Below are 15858 nucleotides of genomic sequence, written 5' to 3' on the forward strand. Positions count from 1 at the left end.
CGTGGAAAGTAAGCCACTTGTTGAATCCCTTTTTCTTTCGTTATTTTGTTATTTATGTATTTAACTCTTTTTCGTTTAGGGGAAGGTCATCCTGTAGTGGGCACCCAAGAAAAACACAGAACACATTTATAGTTATGTACCGCCAGTCTATGGTAAATGTGCTGTGTATGTTTTAATGCGACACAACCTGCATTCGTGAATTCGCTACGGTTTGCTTGCCCCTCGTTGATATATTGTTTTTTAACATCCCCTTTTTGTTTGAAAATGCATTCATATTGCAAGGAGAAATTCCTTTCCTTCGGTCCTTAAAGTGAAAACGGTAAGAGAAATTCAACTTACGGAGGTTTTCCTCAAAAGGTGTGGCACTTTGTAAAAATTGATATATTTGACTTTCGCTCCCGAATGCAGAGAGGGTAGCGTTCCAGTCAAAATAGGTTCTCTTAAAAGTCATTAATGTTGGTTTTATTTCCCATCATAATAAACGATTTACCATAACATTTGCTTCTACATGTGTAATGTAAATGTCATATTTCACAATGAATTGACCTCGTCCAAATAGGCGTCAATATGACGTAAATCTACAATTAACAATATTTAATACGTAGTTTTCCAGGTTTTCTGGGGCAATTACATAGCCTTAGAAATATTAGAATCGTTTCTACTGGAATTTGCTTTTTGCTCGCAGCCCCAAACATCTTGGTTAAATTTCAAAGAACAAGTCAAAAGTAGGACGCCAGATCACCGGGAGTAACCCATTTTCATTTCAACGTCCAGCGGTTAGTGTAATAAGTCGATACGTTTTAAGCATCGACTCTTAGTTATTAAACATAAATCTACAAAGTACATATCACACACTGCGTTGCAGAAACCAAAATCCTTGGAAATAATAGCAGTAGTATATAATAATAATAATAATAATAATAATAATAATAATAATAATAATAATAATAATAATAATAGAGAACATTACAGTTTGAATTACTTTTATAAGCAGAAATATTAAATTTCGGTTCGTAAAAGAGATTTCTGCAGCATATGCAGCAATTACTTTACGATTTTTAAGTCAGGAAAATTTTGCAAATTGATCGCATCGTGTTAAAGAGCGTTCACGTCAAGATTTCACTGGTAAATTTTATGCGGGCAGTTTTGTTTTCCAGGATAACCACTGTCTGCAATTCTCTCACTTTCACAGTGAAAACAGACTAAAATTGGACATCAGTTTTATCCCAAGAAGTGTAGCAATAGTTCTCATGACAACTATGCCGTGAGCGTTCACCTTGTCACTGGAACGCCCAGCCCACCATCACCTGTCATAGCGCTGTAGTAGCATCCAAAGTTATTTGTAATTTCCATGGGTCCTACAAAAGCACTACGTCCCTCCAAAAGACGAAAGAATAAATCAAAACTGCACAAATCCATATTGTAACAACTGATTGCTGCAACCGAGACCCACCTGAAAACAAAATAAAGAACATTCATTGCAAGCATACTATTTTCAGGCTTATGTAGGAACTTGGAATGAAACCTCATTGACATATTTAAATAAAGAAACTAAATGCTACGGAATTTTGAGGCTTACAGAATTTACTTCAAATTGAAAGAATTGAGCTGGGATGCGCGGCTGGAAAATTAACACTGGAAAATATTACAAAGCTAAACGAGAGAATCGCTCACCATTTCCACTGATTGTTTGGGGAGTGGGTTCATCGTATACGACAGACGGTCTCGGTTTACGACACTTTATACAGAGCTTTGAGCAGCAAGACGGGTTACATTCTGGTCTGTCCAACGGTTCCTCCACATATGTCCCTCGGGTACCATTGCTAATAAACCATTCAGAAAAGGCTTTATATGGTGTCTTCCCTTTAAAAAAATGTGATAAATGACAAAAGACTCAATGAAGGGCAATGATTCCTTCGAGGTTCTGTGACATTTAAGCGGTCTCATTCCCAGAGTTCCATGCGGCGCACTGACTACAATTCCCCCCCCCCCCCCCGACTTTTGGACTTCGCCGAAAAGGGAGGACTGCACAGAGTCTCGATTACACACTGCCGAAAAGAGAAGCCAAATCGGCCAAACAAGCCTGTCCAGTGACGTTATCATTGTACATGTGCTAGACCCCATATTTTCGTTTGGCTTTTTTTTTTTTTTTTTCCCGCAAGGTTTGCTGGTGTTTCCTTTTTTTTTTTTTTTTTTTTTAAGAAACGAATATTATAAAAACAGAATTCAATTGGCCCAGCCCACTTTGAGCTCGATAATGAAATGGAGAGATATATGTACGTACGCGTATTGACGCTTTCAACATTTAGTTAATTCATGACCCTAGCATTCTGGGGGACACATGTCACTAATGAACCTGGTTATGGTCGAGCTTACACTTCCCTCTCACGGTGGCTCTCTCTACCCAGGAGTATAAATGGGTACCAGCGAATTGTCAGGGAAGCCTAAAGAAATGCCAGGGGAGGGAGAGTTTACTTGCCATGGACTAGTATCCCATAGGGGTGGGGGAATTGACACGCTAAGGAAACCAGGATAAGCTGGATGGACCACTTGGCTCAGGTGCAGACTTTAACGACCGTGAAATAGATTACGTTTAGAGAGCAGAAAGTCATTATTTATTTCACTGAAACTTACCATCTATTTCACAAGCCAATGTCTGCTTTGTACTAGTTAAATTATCGCCAGAAAACGAATGCATAAAACAAGCTGGGGAAAAAACGCCATCCTTCTGGCTGTTGATAACCTATAATAGGAGAGAGAAGAAATTCAACGTAAAACTGCAAGTCTCACGGTGATCACCCTTTGTTTTAAATTGCACCAAGGCATGTCACACAAGTGGTTGTCAAATCCTGCTGGATAATTTCAAGCGAACATCACTGGTTAGTAAACAATGAAGCTTAAAAACTATTATACAAACTGTTGCGTCATTGCAAAAGCATTGCTGCCAATTAAAACTGCCCACCCGTCTAAGAGATCTGTGCGTGTTTTTCCCGAACTTTCCAAGGTATTCTGCTTCGCTTGGTAGCTCCGGTGGAAGTCTCATAGTAGGAAACTTGGAATGAACAAGTTCTTGCAATTGGTAGGAGTCCCACTGAGCCACAAACACGTACACAGGGGCTGATAAATGCTTGAAAACTAAAATGAAGTAAATGAAAAAAAATCAAAGAAATTATTCATTTTTGCTTATCCCATCATCTCCGACATCTCACATGTCCACTCACGTGAGTTTTTGACGTTCGTACTTAGGCTCTCTCGATTTTCGTGGCGGGCGCGTTGCTTTTCCCGCTCACGATTCTAACCGGATCACATGAGTGGACATGTTTGTTCTTTGCCCATTTTACTTTCGCTCTTTGTGGAAAGAAAAATCTGCCAAGCGGGAAGAAATCAAAAAGGAAATTTTTGTTGAACCTGTAAATGACGAATTCTCAGATGAAGCTTTTCCTATCTGGAATTCACAGGTAAGCTCTCACATAGAGGGGCCACCTGAATGACAAGATTTAGATTCCACTAAGTCGCTGAGAGTATTGCCTCTTTTTAATTTATATTTTTGTTCGTTTATTTGTTTTCTTATTTAACAAAAAGGTAAAAAAGATATTTTCTGTGCATGATGTAACAACCTTGTCTGATACAGCTTCGACTCAATTGTTTCAAAACAAGAAGCTTTCTTACCTAATTCTCCATAGAGACAAGCTTCTGCCTTGGGCATATTAGCTCTACAAGTCTCGTCGACAAAGCCATCCCACAAATTGTGAAACATCTACAGAAAAACGCAAATAATGTCACACTGAATTTATATTAACACTGGGGTGCAACGAATGAGAGATAGAAACCAACGGTACCTGACAAAGAAAGGAATAAACTTCTTCCATGTGATATTTATGATTCACATTCTAACCTCAACTCAAAGATCTGAGGAAGAATTCTCCCTTCTAGCTAATATACATTTTCTTGTTAGCAATTTTTTAAAATTTGGTGTTATATAAAATTCTAGCTTTATATCTTTGATCTCTTACTGGATTTTGTATTGGTGCAGCATCAGTCACTTCTGAAGTTTCAATTGGTCACACATTTTGAAGAAAATTCAGTTAAAGTATAATACTATATACACTGTACATACATAGCTTAAGACTTGAAAGAAAAATGGTGGCCCTGCATTTGCTGTTTCACCAAAGTTAGGATACAGAGTAAACCAGCCACCATCATTATACCCTCTAATCTGAAAAGGAAATGAAACAATAAAAGTTGACAAAACCTTGTTTCTGGACATTGGGTAACCTTTTGTTGCCAAAAGACAAATCCATGGTCTCACCTGGCCTCATTCACTTCTGGGTCCAAGATGGTTTAAGACCATTTAATTTAAAATAATAATTAATTAATAATATTTAATGATGGAACCTAACTCATTAAGGTGGTTTTCAATAGGACCCTATTTTGCAACCAATATTTGGAATCATGTAAATTTTATTAAAAAGTTAGATTATAACTGACAAACAACAACACAGGGGAATAGGGTAAAGAATAAAGTTCATGTCTTAAAAATCATAAATACAAAATTAAATATTGGATTAGGCAATCCAATTTCAGTCTGACAATTCCCCAATCTCCAACACACCTTACTTCAAAATGGAGGAAAATAAGTTGTTCTTTATTCTCATGGTTCATTTTGGTTCTCTCTTGGTTCTCTTAACCTCATTCCAAGCTAAATATATTTTTGCATTCAGAGGATGAGCTTGAGGAATAGAATGCCAGTTATGATAAAAGTATATGAAAATTTTCACCACTTTGCAGTAAGGTCTGTGCCCAATTAACACTTTGAAGGCAGACAGACAAGCCAGAAGTACAATTAAAGCAATGAACTTATCAAAGATTTTCCTTCCATACCTCAGCAGGTTTTACAAGCCCCTCAATATAGTCAATATTTGCAAACATTCCAAGCCCACCAGAAGAAGCACCACCAAACAAAATCTGTGAAAAACCATTACTTTGTATGTCAGTGGTAAGCAAAGTGGTATGTGCTGTATGTTAATCTTAATATGTCAGCATCAACCCTTCAACCTTTAACACCGTAACATTGATATGCCGATAAGAGAATTTGTTTCATAATCAAGAGCTAGCTCCTTTAGTTGGTCATTATTTTGTTTATTATGTGATTTGGGGTTGATATTGTCAGGAGAAATTAGATGCTGGTCACTCTTGGAGGTCAAAAGGTCAAGCACTTGGCAACAATTGTGAATACAGTATTGGGTTGTAAGTTATGTTAGTTACTGCATAATTTATTTTGGTGTCTTGTTCTGCCACACTGGAAAAACAAAGCTATTGTTAAACAATCACAACAGACAGTGAGATTTAACCTGTTGAAAAGGTTTTTAAAGTGTGTACAACTATAATCATGTCATGCCATGAAGGAAGTTAGAGCAATCACTATTCTCACTTTAATCCTCAATTGTAATGTATTAAACTCAGATGTGTGGTACCATGAACTTTAAACAAACCATACCTCTGTTCCTGGTTTGTTAATCCGGTAATCTTCAATTAGCTGAAAAAATATGGCTTTAACTATGAAATGTCCACACATATCCATGCCATAATCATTCTGGTCTTTTCCTCTTCTACCAACAAATACATCACCACTAGAAACAAAAGAGAAAAAATATTCTTCAACACACCAAGATTAAAAAGAAGGCTTTTCTAATACCACAAGTTCATTTAATGGATAGTGGGATCATCTACATTTAAGCAAGTTTAGTCAAGAAAGTGACTACTGTATGCATAACTGACAGACAACTTTGTAACCCAGATCATGTTATCACCTTACATGGATGATCACTTCCACTCAGGATGTCAAAATGCCAGCCACTGTCACAAACAATACTACCTTTCAGGTATACCCTTCTTTAAAAATGACACTACACACTGCATATATATTAAAATTTCAAAAAAAGGTTAAAATCAATGTAAAAGCATTGCTGTGCAGAAGCCTTGTTTACTCAAGGGTAAGATGATTGGTTATGATAATTGCTATTTACCATCACAATACTCCAGCCACATACAAATATATAGTGACAACCAACCTAACACATGAGCTAACTTTGGTCAGAAGTAAATTTGGTTGACAAAAACAAGTTAGATGCGTGAAAAACTGAATACAGGACATTTCGCCCAAAAACTTTTTGCACAAGTCTTTTAACACAAGTTTTGGACTGTTCGCACAATTATTAGTGGTCATTTTGCACAATAATTATAAGTGAGAAACATCAATATAAAAGGTATACTAATCTAGATTTCTTTATTTGTTTTGATCTTAGGCTTATGTGATTACTTATCGAATGGCTAGCATATAATTTTTGAATTGTTTTGAATTCTTGAAACTTTCGTGAAATCATTTGTTTATATCACAGTCGCTATGATGCTTATCAATCGATACTGAACTCTCCATCACTTAGGTAATTGTTATCAGAATAATTTGAAAGGTTACTACTTGATAGATGTATTAAACTTTACAATCTTTAAAAAGATTACAGATCGAACTTGTCTTTCTACAAGATCACTAGTTTCTAACTACACTGACACATTCAAGTTTGTAGTGGATGATGTACTGAAAAAACTGAAAAACTCAAAACTGAAAGGTTTTTCATTTTACAAAGGAAAAGTTATTGAAGTAGTTGTTCGAATAGGGAGTTCTTTACATTTTCATAGAGAGAGAGATTTGTACCTTTCCATTCTTCAAGTAAGAATAGTGATCGTGTTCACGAGCATTTCAATCTAGTTGAAGTTATTATGTAAATAAATGTCTAGGTTCTTGCTGTTGGATCTTGTGAAGGTGAAATGTCTTATTGGTATCAATCAGTATACCTTTTATATTGATGTTTCTCCCTTATAATTATTGTACAAAATGACCCCCAAGAATTGTGCAAACAGTCCAAAACTTGTGCCAGAAGACTTGTGTGAAAAGTCATTTATGCGAAATGTCCAGTTACCAAAAAACTTCACCATAATAAAGAGGCAATTTAAAATTTTTAAAATTGTCACAGCTTGCAAAACCATATAGTTGACCTTTTTCCTCTTTGCTTTTTATTTTTTGTGTATTGTACTAAGTTGAAAAAGGGGTGGGTATTACCTGCAATATGGCACAAATACTTTATTCCACGATGAAAACATAGGATTTTCCTGTGGGTCATCAGAAGCAACAAAAGTCCCCGTCAAATAATCACTGTAGTTTCTTGAAGAGCCCAGAGGGCCTCTGGATCTATGCAAACACGATTCGTATGTCCCACAAGAGCCTCCTTCTTGCAACTGTACAACCCAGTACTTTGAATCTGAATTACGACTCAGGTAAAAGACTGCTTCAGAACCATCTAAAATGAATAACAATCAGTTAACAAAAGGTTTTCTAAATAAAGAACTTAATTTACCAGACAGTTCGCATCTTGGCATAAGCATGGTCCATTACTTTGAGTGGACACTATGTAATGAGACTTAAAGTCACTGTTAAGCCACATAAAAACCCTGCATTTAACTTTTTCATGGATACCTTCTCATGGTGAACACAGACAAAAGGGCAACTGTTTTCAAGAAAGGCTTGGCTGTTATCAAGGCCAATGTGAGCATAAGTTGAAATAAGTTTTAAATCTCCTTCTACATGTAACCATTAAACCACCATAATCACAACAGTCAATCTAAGATTGATATCGTGAGGATCTAGTAACTGCTCAGAGTAACCAAATGTTCATGAGCTATAGAGAAAGCAAAAATAACTGAGTTGACATTTTTTTCAGTTTAATATTTCAATGGTTGAGATAATGTTGCAGTCTTCTATAACAAAAGCTGTAGAGCACAACCAGTAACAAACTGATATATTACAGAATCTCATTTGAAAATCACGTTTTGCTTTTTGTACAACTTCCTAGCCTTCCTTCCCATGTGCAACATATTACACAAAATCACACTTTTATTATGTCAATTCACAAATTGTTTCATTGAAACATTGGAGGAAATAATTGAGGCATACACTGTAAAAATGGGAATAATCACAACACATTGCTTGTGAATAAAACTAGTGCCTTATGATAATAGCTGTGAGTCTTGAGCACAAAAAATTAAATTTTGATTAAAAGATTACCTTATCACCTAGCCAACAGATGGCAATGAGAAAAAAAAGAGAGATTAAAAAAAAAGATAATTCAAACAAAGCAATAATTTGTAGTAATAAAACTTGGCTAAAAAACCACTAAATATTCATCTGATGAATATCATTTAAAGTGATTGCCTGGTTAAGAAAATCAGAAAAATCCCTTCAAACTCTGAACAAAGTTTGGTTCAAAAAGGTTAATATAGAAAATGCATAGCATGTTGAGCGAATCAGCAATTTGTGAATTCTTGGTCAGCAGTCAGAGAGTCTGGAGTCAATATGGGAAATTGATTGGATTTCCAGATTTGAATATACGAGCCACATCTGATAACAGCCAAGGATATATACATGACTTTTCAAGCTGTTTTTTAATACGATTGATTGACCACAATAAACTTTTTATGCCATTGGCTATAGACAAAAAAACGCCGAAAAAATGTTAATTTCCACCAGTGCATTGATCTTCAAGCTAATGTTTTGAATTGAATAGTATGTAGGACTTGTATGTATTTAAAAGTTTGTTTACCCGGTGATTTCGTAAAAAATCCATTATCCTAACAGCCGCAAATTGACAACACAACTTAAAAGTACTTAAAAACCATCAAAGAACGAATTCCGACAATTTGCAACTTTCGCGGCAGACGAGACAGACATAAACAGAAGCGCAAGTGAGGGAGTTCCTGAAGTCTATCAGAAAGGTTAACTGTTGGTTATACTTTGACGGCAATTTGGGCCTTGACTGTTTCGTCCAATTCAGGAAGGCAAAAAAACATCCCGCGACAACGAGTCAAAACATCGGCAAAACATGCGGATGTTTTTCATCTTCAAAGTTTCACCGCGCATGCATACATAAGTAGGAAAATAACAAATAGATCAGCTGTAAATCCAAGCGGATGACACTTTAGACGGCAGTGAAGCGTTAAACCTACAAAATAGAAATACCAAAGATTGCGCGCTTGTTCTCACACCAAGAGCGCAATACATCTGATATATTTTTCGAATTAACGCAAATATCAAAACCGCGGATACGGCCTTGCCGAAGCACTTTTCTTTCAAGATAAAAACAGTTTACTTTACCCATTATTGCTCCGCCGCAAAATAACACAGAGTGGCCCCTAAGGGCATCCTTGGTTACAAACGCTCTTTCAGTTGTATAACAACGAGTCAAACTGCAAAGTATCGACGAAAAACGCTTAAAACCATTGGATTAAAATTACTATCAAAGAGATCGTCGCTGCACAAGGTGAAATCCGAGCCCGAGGTGAAAGATCAGTAAAAGCGCACATACTGAAATCAGCTGCGTAATTCAGTTCTAAGAAGCCTAAATGCACCACAATGAAATAACTCATTTAACGGTCTTACCTAAGCATAAAGCATTTCTGTTCTTCGCATCTCGAATAGGCGTCCGTTTCAAATTGTATGTGTGCTTTCTCCTCTCCCGTCGACGACTTGACTCCCGTCGCGCTCGTGGCTGAATATTTGGTAAACTGTCTTTCAAGCTATTGAGTTTGAAGGGTCTCCCGTGCGGCTGTAGACTGCTTACAAATCCGAAATCCTGCAATCCACTGACGAAGCATGCGATCATCAACCAAAGAGTAAGCACCAGCCTTTGGCACCACATCGCTGTATTCGTGTTTTCCGAGGCGAAATCTCGGTCCTTTCGCTCTGCGCTGGGCAAACCTTCCCGCAGGCTCTAAGAAGTTCTGGTCACTTGCTCGTTGCTAATCGCCGATTCGCAATGTCTCCACGGAAGGATTTCTGTGGTTTTGAAGAGGTTTAACAGCAAGGTTAAGAGATTTAGAACACCAAATCGATTTTAAGAGTGCTTTAAGTCTGCATAATATTTGAGACAATAAGCGGGTTTGCTTTCCACGGCCACATGTGTACTTCATTTAGCTCAAGACGGTGATTCGCATCGTTTTTGATTGCTTTGTACGCGCCAGATAGACAGCATATCGTGTCACGAAGTTAAAACACCTTTTGACATGTTTGCGAGTTCGATCTAAGGGTAGAGGTGAAATCTAAGCCATGCACTGTCTTCATAACTGATTACACATGTTTCTTAGAACTGTAAACACAAGAACGAAGGCTCTCCAAAGCGTGACGTCAGCCGGGTTCATTTAATTGCTAATTATTATCCATTGTCGATAATGATAGATAATTGCCAATGAAAGGACACGACACATCGCCAAACAACACCTGAGAGGGTTACAATACTTGTAGCGTAAATTTGTCGGTTCATATAATGACTTGATATACTTGCCAGGAAGTAGCTCGTTAAAGACGTTTGGAACATAGAATTCATGCAGGATAAATTCGAGAAAGGGGAAAAAATTCAAGAAGGGCAAATCTGACATCGAGTACAACAAAAATAAAGAAGATATTAGTGAAGATGTACGGAATTTTATTACCTCTTCGAGATATCTCATCAATTGCCACTTGACGGATAAATAGATGAAGACGAAATATTTATGTTTGTTCAGTTTTGTTTATCGTTTTGTTTCAGCTTTTCAGTTAGCACGAAAGTAATTTTTCGGATTTTGTTGTGTTCTCCAAAAGGTTTCCCCTTGAGGTTTTTTTTTTGTTTTCCCTCACCTGTTGGTTGGTTTTTGAGTGATATCTATTGTAAGAGTGTAGACAGAAGCATCACGGTTGCACACCGGCGATTTAGTGAAATGAATGTCTTTTCGAGACCTTATGGATATCGAGAAAGAAAAGTCTTTAAAAAGAATCGAAAAAAAAAGAGAGAGAGAGAGTAAGAGAGACACTGACAATTCTCCGCCAATAACTAATTTCGCCACGAAGCTTGACACTTAGAATGAGCTCATAGATAGCATAAACAGTGCATGCAGTTTTCGATGGGATACTTCAATTTCTCTCTCGAAAACTATCAGAATATCATCGCACTAAGGAGGATACCATTAAAGAAGGGGGATTTAGTGGAAAGGTAAATTCAGTTTTGTAAAGAGGTCTATGTAAAGTAGAGTGACTTGCTGTAGTGGTCCCTACGTATCCGATTCGAAAATTATATGCCAACCATCATGTGTTGGACACAGCTCATCGGCCTGGGTATTACTTCAGTTTATGAGGCTACTCTGTCATTTGTTTTGGCTTTTGACAATAATATCAGTCGGACTTTGGCACTGGGAAACACCGGTACAGTTTTAAGTATTTTAATTGATACCGATACTATTGCAGTCAAATTGCATCTAATTTTGTAAGCATCTTGACAAAGTTTGATGCATTTGCATTCCACTGAATTTGCTAAGAGTTCCCTTCAGCACACTCTGGTGTAAACCCATGGTAAGGGTGCTAAAACTGCAGCTGAATAAATATGGTTGATGGCCGTCGTCTTGAAACAGAAGAACTCTATGTTAACAAAAATTGTCATGAAGATGAATTCCCAACTATGGCCCCTACTGAGAGGCAAGGGCTTCAACCCATATAAATCTTTTGTCTCAAATACCTCTAGCTGTGCGGTAATTGCAGGCGCATGTAGGAGATCCATTTCTCACCTTTGTAGATCTCTATCTCCCACAAAGTGGTATTTTTCATCCAAAGCTAATCTCGCTGTTTCAGTGCGGATGATATACTACCATAGCTGGCCACAGAACGACCAAAAAACAGTGTTGGTGAAATTCCCATTTCACTATTTTAGACAGCTCAAATTTCACCCCTCAAAACTTCGAATCGTAGTCCGTGTCTCTCGTTCGATTATCAGAGACAGGCGGCGCCAAGGGCTCGACAAGTGCTTAAACAAATGTTTGCCATATCAGGAACTTTCTTATTGGCCACGGAGTCCGTATGTATAGAACAAACATCTTTTAACAGAGACAACACCCCGAGTCCTTCGATTGCAAAGGAACGCTCCGGCTGAGTCCTCAATGGTGTTTACCCCATCCACCCTGCATCAGTCATAAAGCTGAAGAATTTCATGCGTTTTCTGAGATCACGCCCGCAAGGAAATAATTATATTTTTACGTGCACCTCGTCGATGAATTCCATATGTGTCTCGAGATGTTATTTTAGACCTAAAAGATTAATGAAGCTCTTAAGCGTAGTCGAGAAAAAACTGATTACATCTTGAAACCCTTTGTCAAACTTTGTGGCAAATTTCAAACGTCACAGGTCTTTTGTTGTGGCAATAAATAAGTCAGTTTACCGTACGTTTCCTTTTCACTTGACAAATGCAATTGAAGGCTTAGTGACTTTCTGTCGTTTCAAGCTCTGTCATCCTTATTGCCTTTCTGTGTTTGATTTGTTTTTCCTGTGTAAAAACCTAATATTTTCCTGTTTTGACGTTCTCAATGTCAGCGAAGAACAACCTCTAAAATTTTCATTCAGAAGACTCTCGATATTTCATGATCCTGTAATCTAGTTTTACTTCTAGGTCTTAATCTAATTTGCTTCTAAATCAACGAGACTTTGCATTCGTCGCCCTTCGAAAAAGTAAACAAATAAAAATGACTAGACCTTTGATAAAATGTAAAACTATGAGCAGAGGTAAATTCATCAAATGAATAATCAAGTGGATTGTAATTAGCATCTAAGACGCGCTCTATCTCGGCTTGCATGGGCGACTTGTATTCCAAATTTCAACAATCTCCTTATTTCATGATGCCCCTCCAAAGTTTCACTGATTGCGCTTTAATTAACAAAAAGATGTTAGGATATACAGAGGATGACTATAAGGTTCAAATACCACGACTGTTTAGATGTTGGCAAAAAATCTAACAGGTCATTAAGGTACACGAAGACTGCTCGAATGAAGCGATTTTCGACGACAATTAGTCTCGAGTGGGTGTCATCCAGTCGGTACAGACTTGAACATATGAAGTTCGGATAGAAGTTCTTCAGAGGTCAGTTTGTTTCATGGACATTACTTAAGCGTCAATCGAAGCGCGCAGTTAGTCCTAAATTTAGCACGGTTGTATAAATACTTACTGATCGCAATATTTAATTGTATTTTGGCGTGAAGGTCGAGCGAATTTAAATAAATTTGTTCAAGTGTCTTCTTTGCATTACAAATTCAGACCCCTCTTTGTCTTCAACGAGGTGATCGTGGCTGGCCTTTCGAGTGCCTGTAATCAGATGTGTTTCGTTTCTATCTTATTTGACTACCGCACTTGAAAGGTCTTGAAACACTTACCTTAAGTTCACGAACCAACTGCGTGACTCTACAATGCAATAAAACCACTTCAGTCGCTGTCACTGTTGAAAAGGGACTTGTTTTCAACACTTTTAGGCGTTAGAATATAACGCTATTTCACGATTAATAAACTCACCTCTCCTTCACACAAAGACTAACTGAAAACGACGTTGAATGCCACTCTGACTTTATCGGTCGCTCAAGGAAAACATTCAAATGCAAATAGAGTAAACACACTTCATATGAATCTTGGAGCCCTATTCATATTTCATTGGTTGGCGGGCTTCTATGCCCTCGGGTCAAGGCATTCTCGTAATTGCCAAAAAAATAACATTAAACTACGGCGTAAAGAGGAAACGGAAAAGTAGCAGGCCCAATAAAGAATCTAAATTTATGTTCCAAAATTAAAGGAGGTAAACAACAGTAGCGAATATCTCTATAAATATGAGTTCTTGGCTCGAGGACAAACAGGTATTTTTCAAGCTCTCTGTTTGAGCCGTGTTAATAAGTCTCCAAACAATACTGAAATGGCAAAAACATATTCAGGGGTGGCGGACCGTTATCTATTTTATTGGATCTCGACGGGGAGCGCAGGAAAACTCAACTTTTTCAATAAAAAGAATTAATCAAAGGCTACAAAAACATTTGTAATCAACTTTTCACAATATCGAAGAATTGTTTCCCTTAAAACCGCAAGCCATCAAAAATCCATCGATGCTTGATACCACAAATTCTTTTCTCATTGCTGATATGTTATCTTTTGTTTAAGTCTATTGCTCAATATAAATCCACAACAATGTCACTTGATATACATCTTACAGCACGAAATCCACATATCATTTGACCTAGTCTGCACAAGGCAAATAGCGATGTTTGTACAATAATCGCTTAGAAGAAAGGAAGTTAGCCGGAGGGAACAGTTATGTTGATATTCCAGCTACTTTAGGCAGTTCAAAAAATTATATTTCATAGTGCTCTGAGGTTGGATAAGATTAAAAGCAAAATTTCTGATAACTTGGAAGAGGTCCAACTATTTTAGCCTTGATGTAGCATGCTGTTAAAGCAGGTAAAAGAGTTAATTAATGCTTTTAAAATTGTGAAACGTAAAAGTCAACCATATTCTTTAAAGGGTTCCTCAAAGAAAAGTCCATCCGAGCTGTTCAAAGGAAAAGCATTTAGAAACTCAAAAGGTCAACGTTCTTTTCGTATCCATTGACTCTCGGTTCTTGTCGAAAATAACGAGATTAGCACAGTTAATATGACTGGAAAAATTTCAAGATTAGACTAGGGAATCAATTTTTCAGAAATAAATTGAAATCCATTGTTGTTTGGTCTATAACTCAATCTGTTTCCGTTTGTCGTCGAATATCTCTCTCACCTGTTAAATTGAAAAGTCGTCAATAAAATGCTCCGATCCACCTGAAACTAACATTTTCTATGGAGGTTTGGTCAATCTTGGCTTGGAAGCCTTCATTAGAAGTGATAATAAGTAAATGAGTGAATGAACGTAACTTTCTCGTCGTACTCCCGAATTATTAGACCAAATTAAAAATCTTACGACAAAGTTCATATCTCTATCTTAGTCCTCCGGTCGACAAAATTCGTACCCTTTCATACAACTCTAGCCTGATTAGGAGGCCCCTTTTGGGCAAAGAATCCTCCTACAATCAATAATTTATGACCTGGGAAGTGCCCCTTCCCTCTCCCCCGATGAACTAGTAGAGAAACTGTCAATAGGAACTTGAATATAAAATTACAGATCACTTTGTCGTCGTTCAATTCCTGAGTCGCTTCGGGTACGCTCTATCATACATGTAAAGCATTCTTTGGTAGGTCAACTCTCCCCGCGTAAATCAGGTAAGAAAACGAAATCAGTAAACAATTAGGCTAACATTAAAAAATCAAATCCATTTTGTTAATCAAGTTCGTCGAGGTAAGCCTGATTGTAGGGTAGCGTTACTTATCCCCTTGTCTGGATTGATAGGCTCGGGGCTCACAATAAATAAGCTGAAAACTCTCATTTTGTGCAAAAGTCAACGGTCTCATCCGTCCACATGATGCGTGACTTCCTGTGTAGTAGTGGACAAAATGCGCTTTTTTTTCGCAAAAACATGCTGTGGTGTGAGGAGACGAGGAATTTTAAGTAAGAATAAAGATGGATTAAGCCAGACTGCATCGTCTCAACTCTCAACGAATTTCCGTGTCTCGCTGCAGTCCTACTGAGGTTCATATAATTCTTTTTTTGCGATCTTTAAGAGGGATTTTCATTACTACTTCGTGTTAAACAACTCTGCATAAGGTGACGCGCTTTCAGGTTGTTTCAATGTTCAAACATTCTTCTAAATTTGCTGAACTCTTCCTACAAGACTGACACCTATTCCTTGCCACCCACTGATTAATCATATTTAACGGAGTTTAGCCCTTCAAAATATGTTCCTACTCCACACTACCTACCGCACTCCAAGAAGTCCACGATATACATTGCTTATTGCCCCTTGTGGACTGTTGAATGTGGCAGACTTTGAGCAAGCAATATTATCACTGCAGAAAACTGCTTGCAGGAGGACATTTGATACTTATG

At 37.5% G+C, this 15858-nt stretch overlaps 1 protein-coding gene across 6 annotated transcripts; it reads right to left on the bottom strand.

Moving 5' to 3' along the window:
- Positions 1-446: 446 nt before the first annotated feature.
- LOC113681194 (palmitoleoyl-protein carboxylesterase notum2) lies at positions 447-15858 on the bottom strand. Of its 6 annotated transcripts, none has more exons than XM_027198263.2 (12): positions 13414-13806; positions 13278-13305; positions 9491-9886; positions 7118-7355; positions 5498-5630; positions 4882-4965; positions 4118-4216; positions 3670-3757; positions 2963-3135; positions 2635-2743; positions 1675-1863; positions 447-1453 (listed from the first exon to the last, which is right to left on the bottom strand). In XM_027198263.2, exons 3-12 carry the CDS (start codon positions 9747-9749, stop codon positions 1359-1361), a joined length of 1467 nt encoding a protein of 488 aa, XP_027054064.2. In that variant the 5' UTR covers positions 9750-9886; positions 13278-13305; positions 13414-13806; the 3' UTR covers positions 447-1358. The 6 variants fall into 6 exon arrangements, with proteins under 6 accessions (XP_027054064.2, XP_089061354.1, XP_089061356.1 ...); XM_089205228.1 differs by having other exon boundaries at positions 13278-13339; positions 13414-13473; XM_089205230.1 differs by lacking the exons at positions 13278-13305; positions 13414-13806 and adding an exon at positions 15732-15858.

Source organism: Pocillopora damicornis, chromosome 4, assembly GCF_964200805.1.
Source record: "Pocillopora damicornis chromosome 4, jaPocDami1.2, whole genome shotgun sequence".
Lineage (NCBI taxonomy): Eukaryota > Metazoa > Cnidaria > Anthozoa > Scleractinia > Pocilloporidae > Pocillopora > Pocillopora damicornis.

Coding starts and splice junctions, on each gene's coding strand:
- LOC113681194 (XM_089205230.1), bottom strand. CDS start 9,749: ATGTGGTGCCAAAGGCTGGTGCTTACTCTTTGGTTGATGATCGCATGC. Junction 7,356..9,490: donor CAGAAATGCTTTATGCTTAG/GTAAGACCGTTA, acceptor TATTCATTTTAG/ATGGTTCTGAAGCAGTCTTT. Junction 5,631..7,117: donor GTATTTGTGCCATATTGCAG/GTAATACCCACC, acceptor TTTTGTTTCTAG/TGGTGATGTATTTGTTGGTA.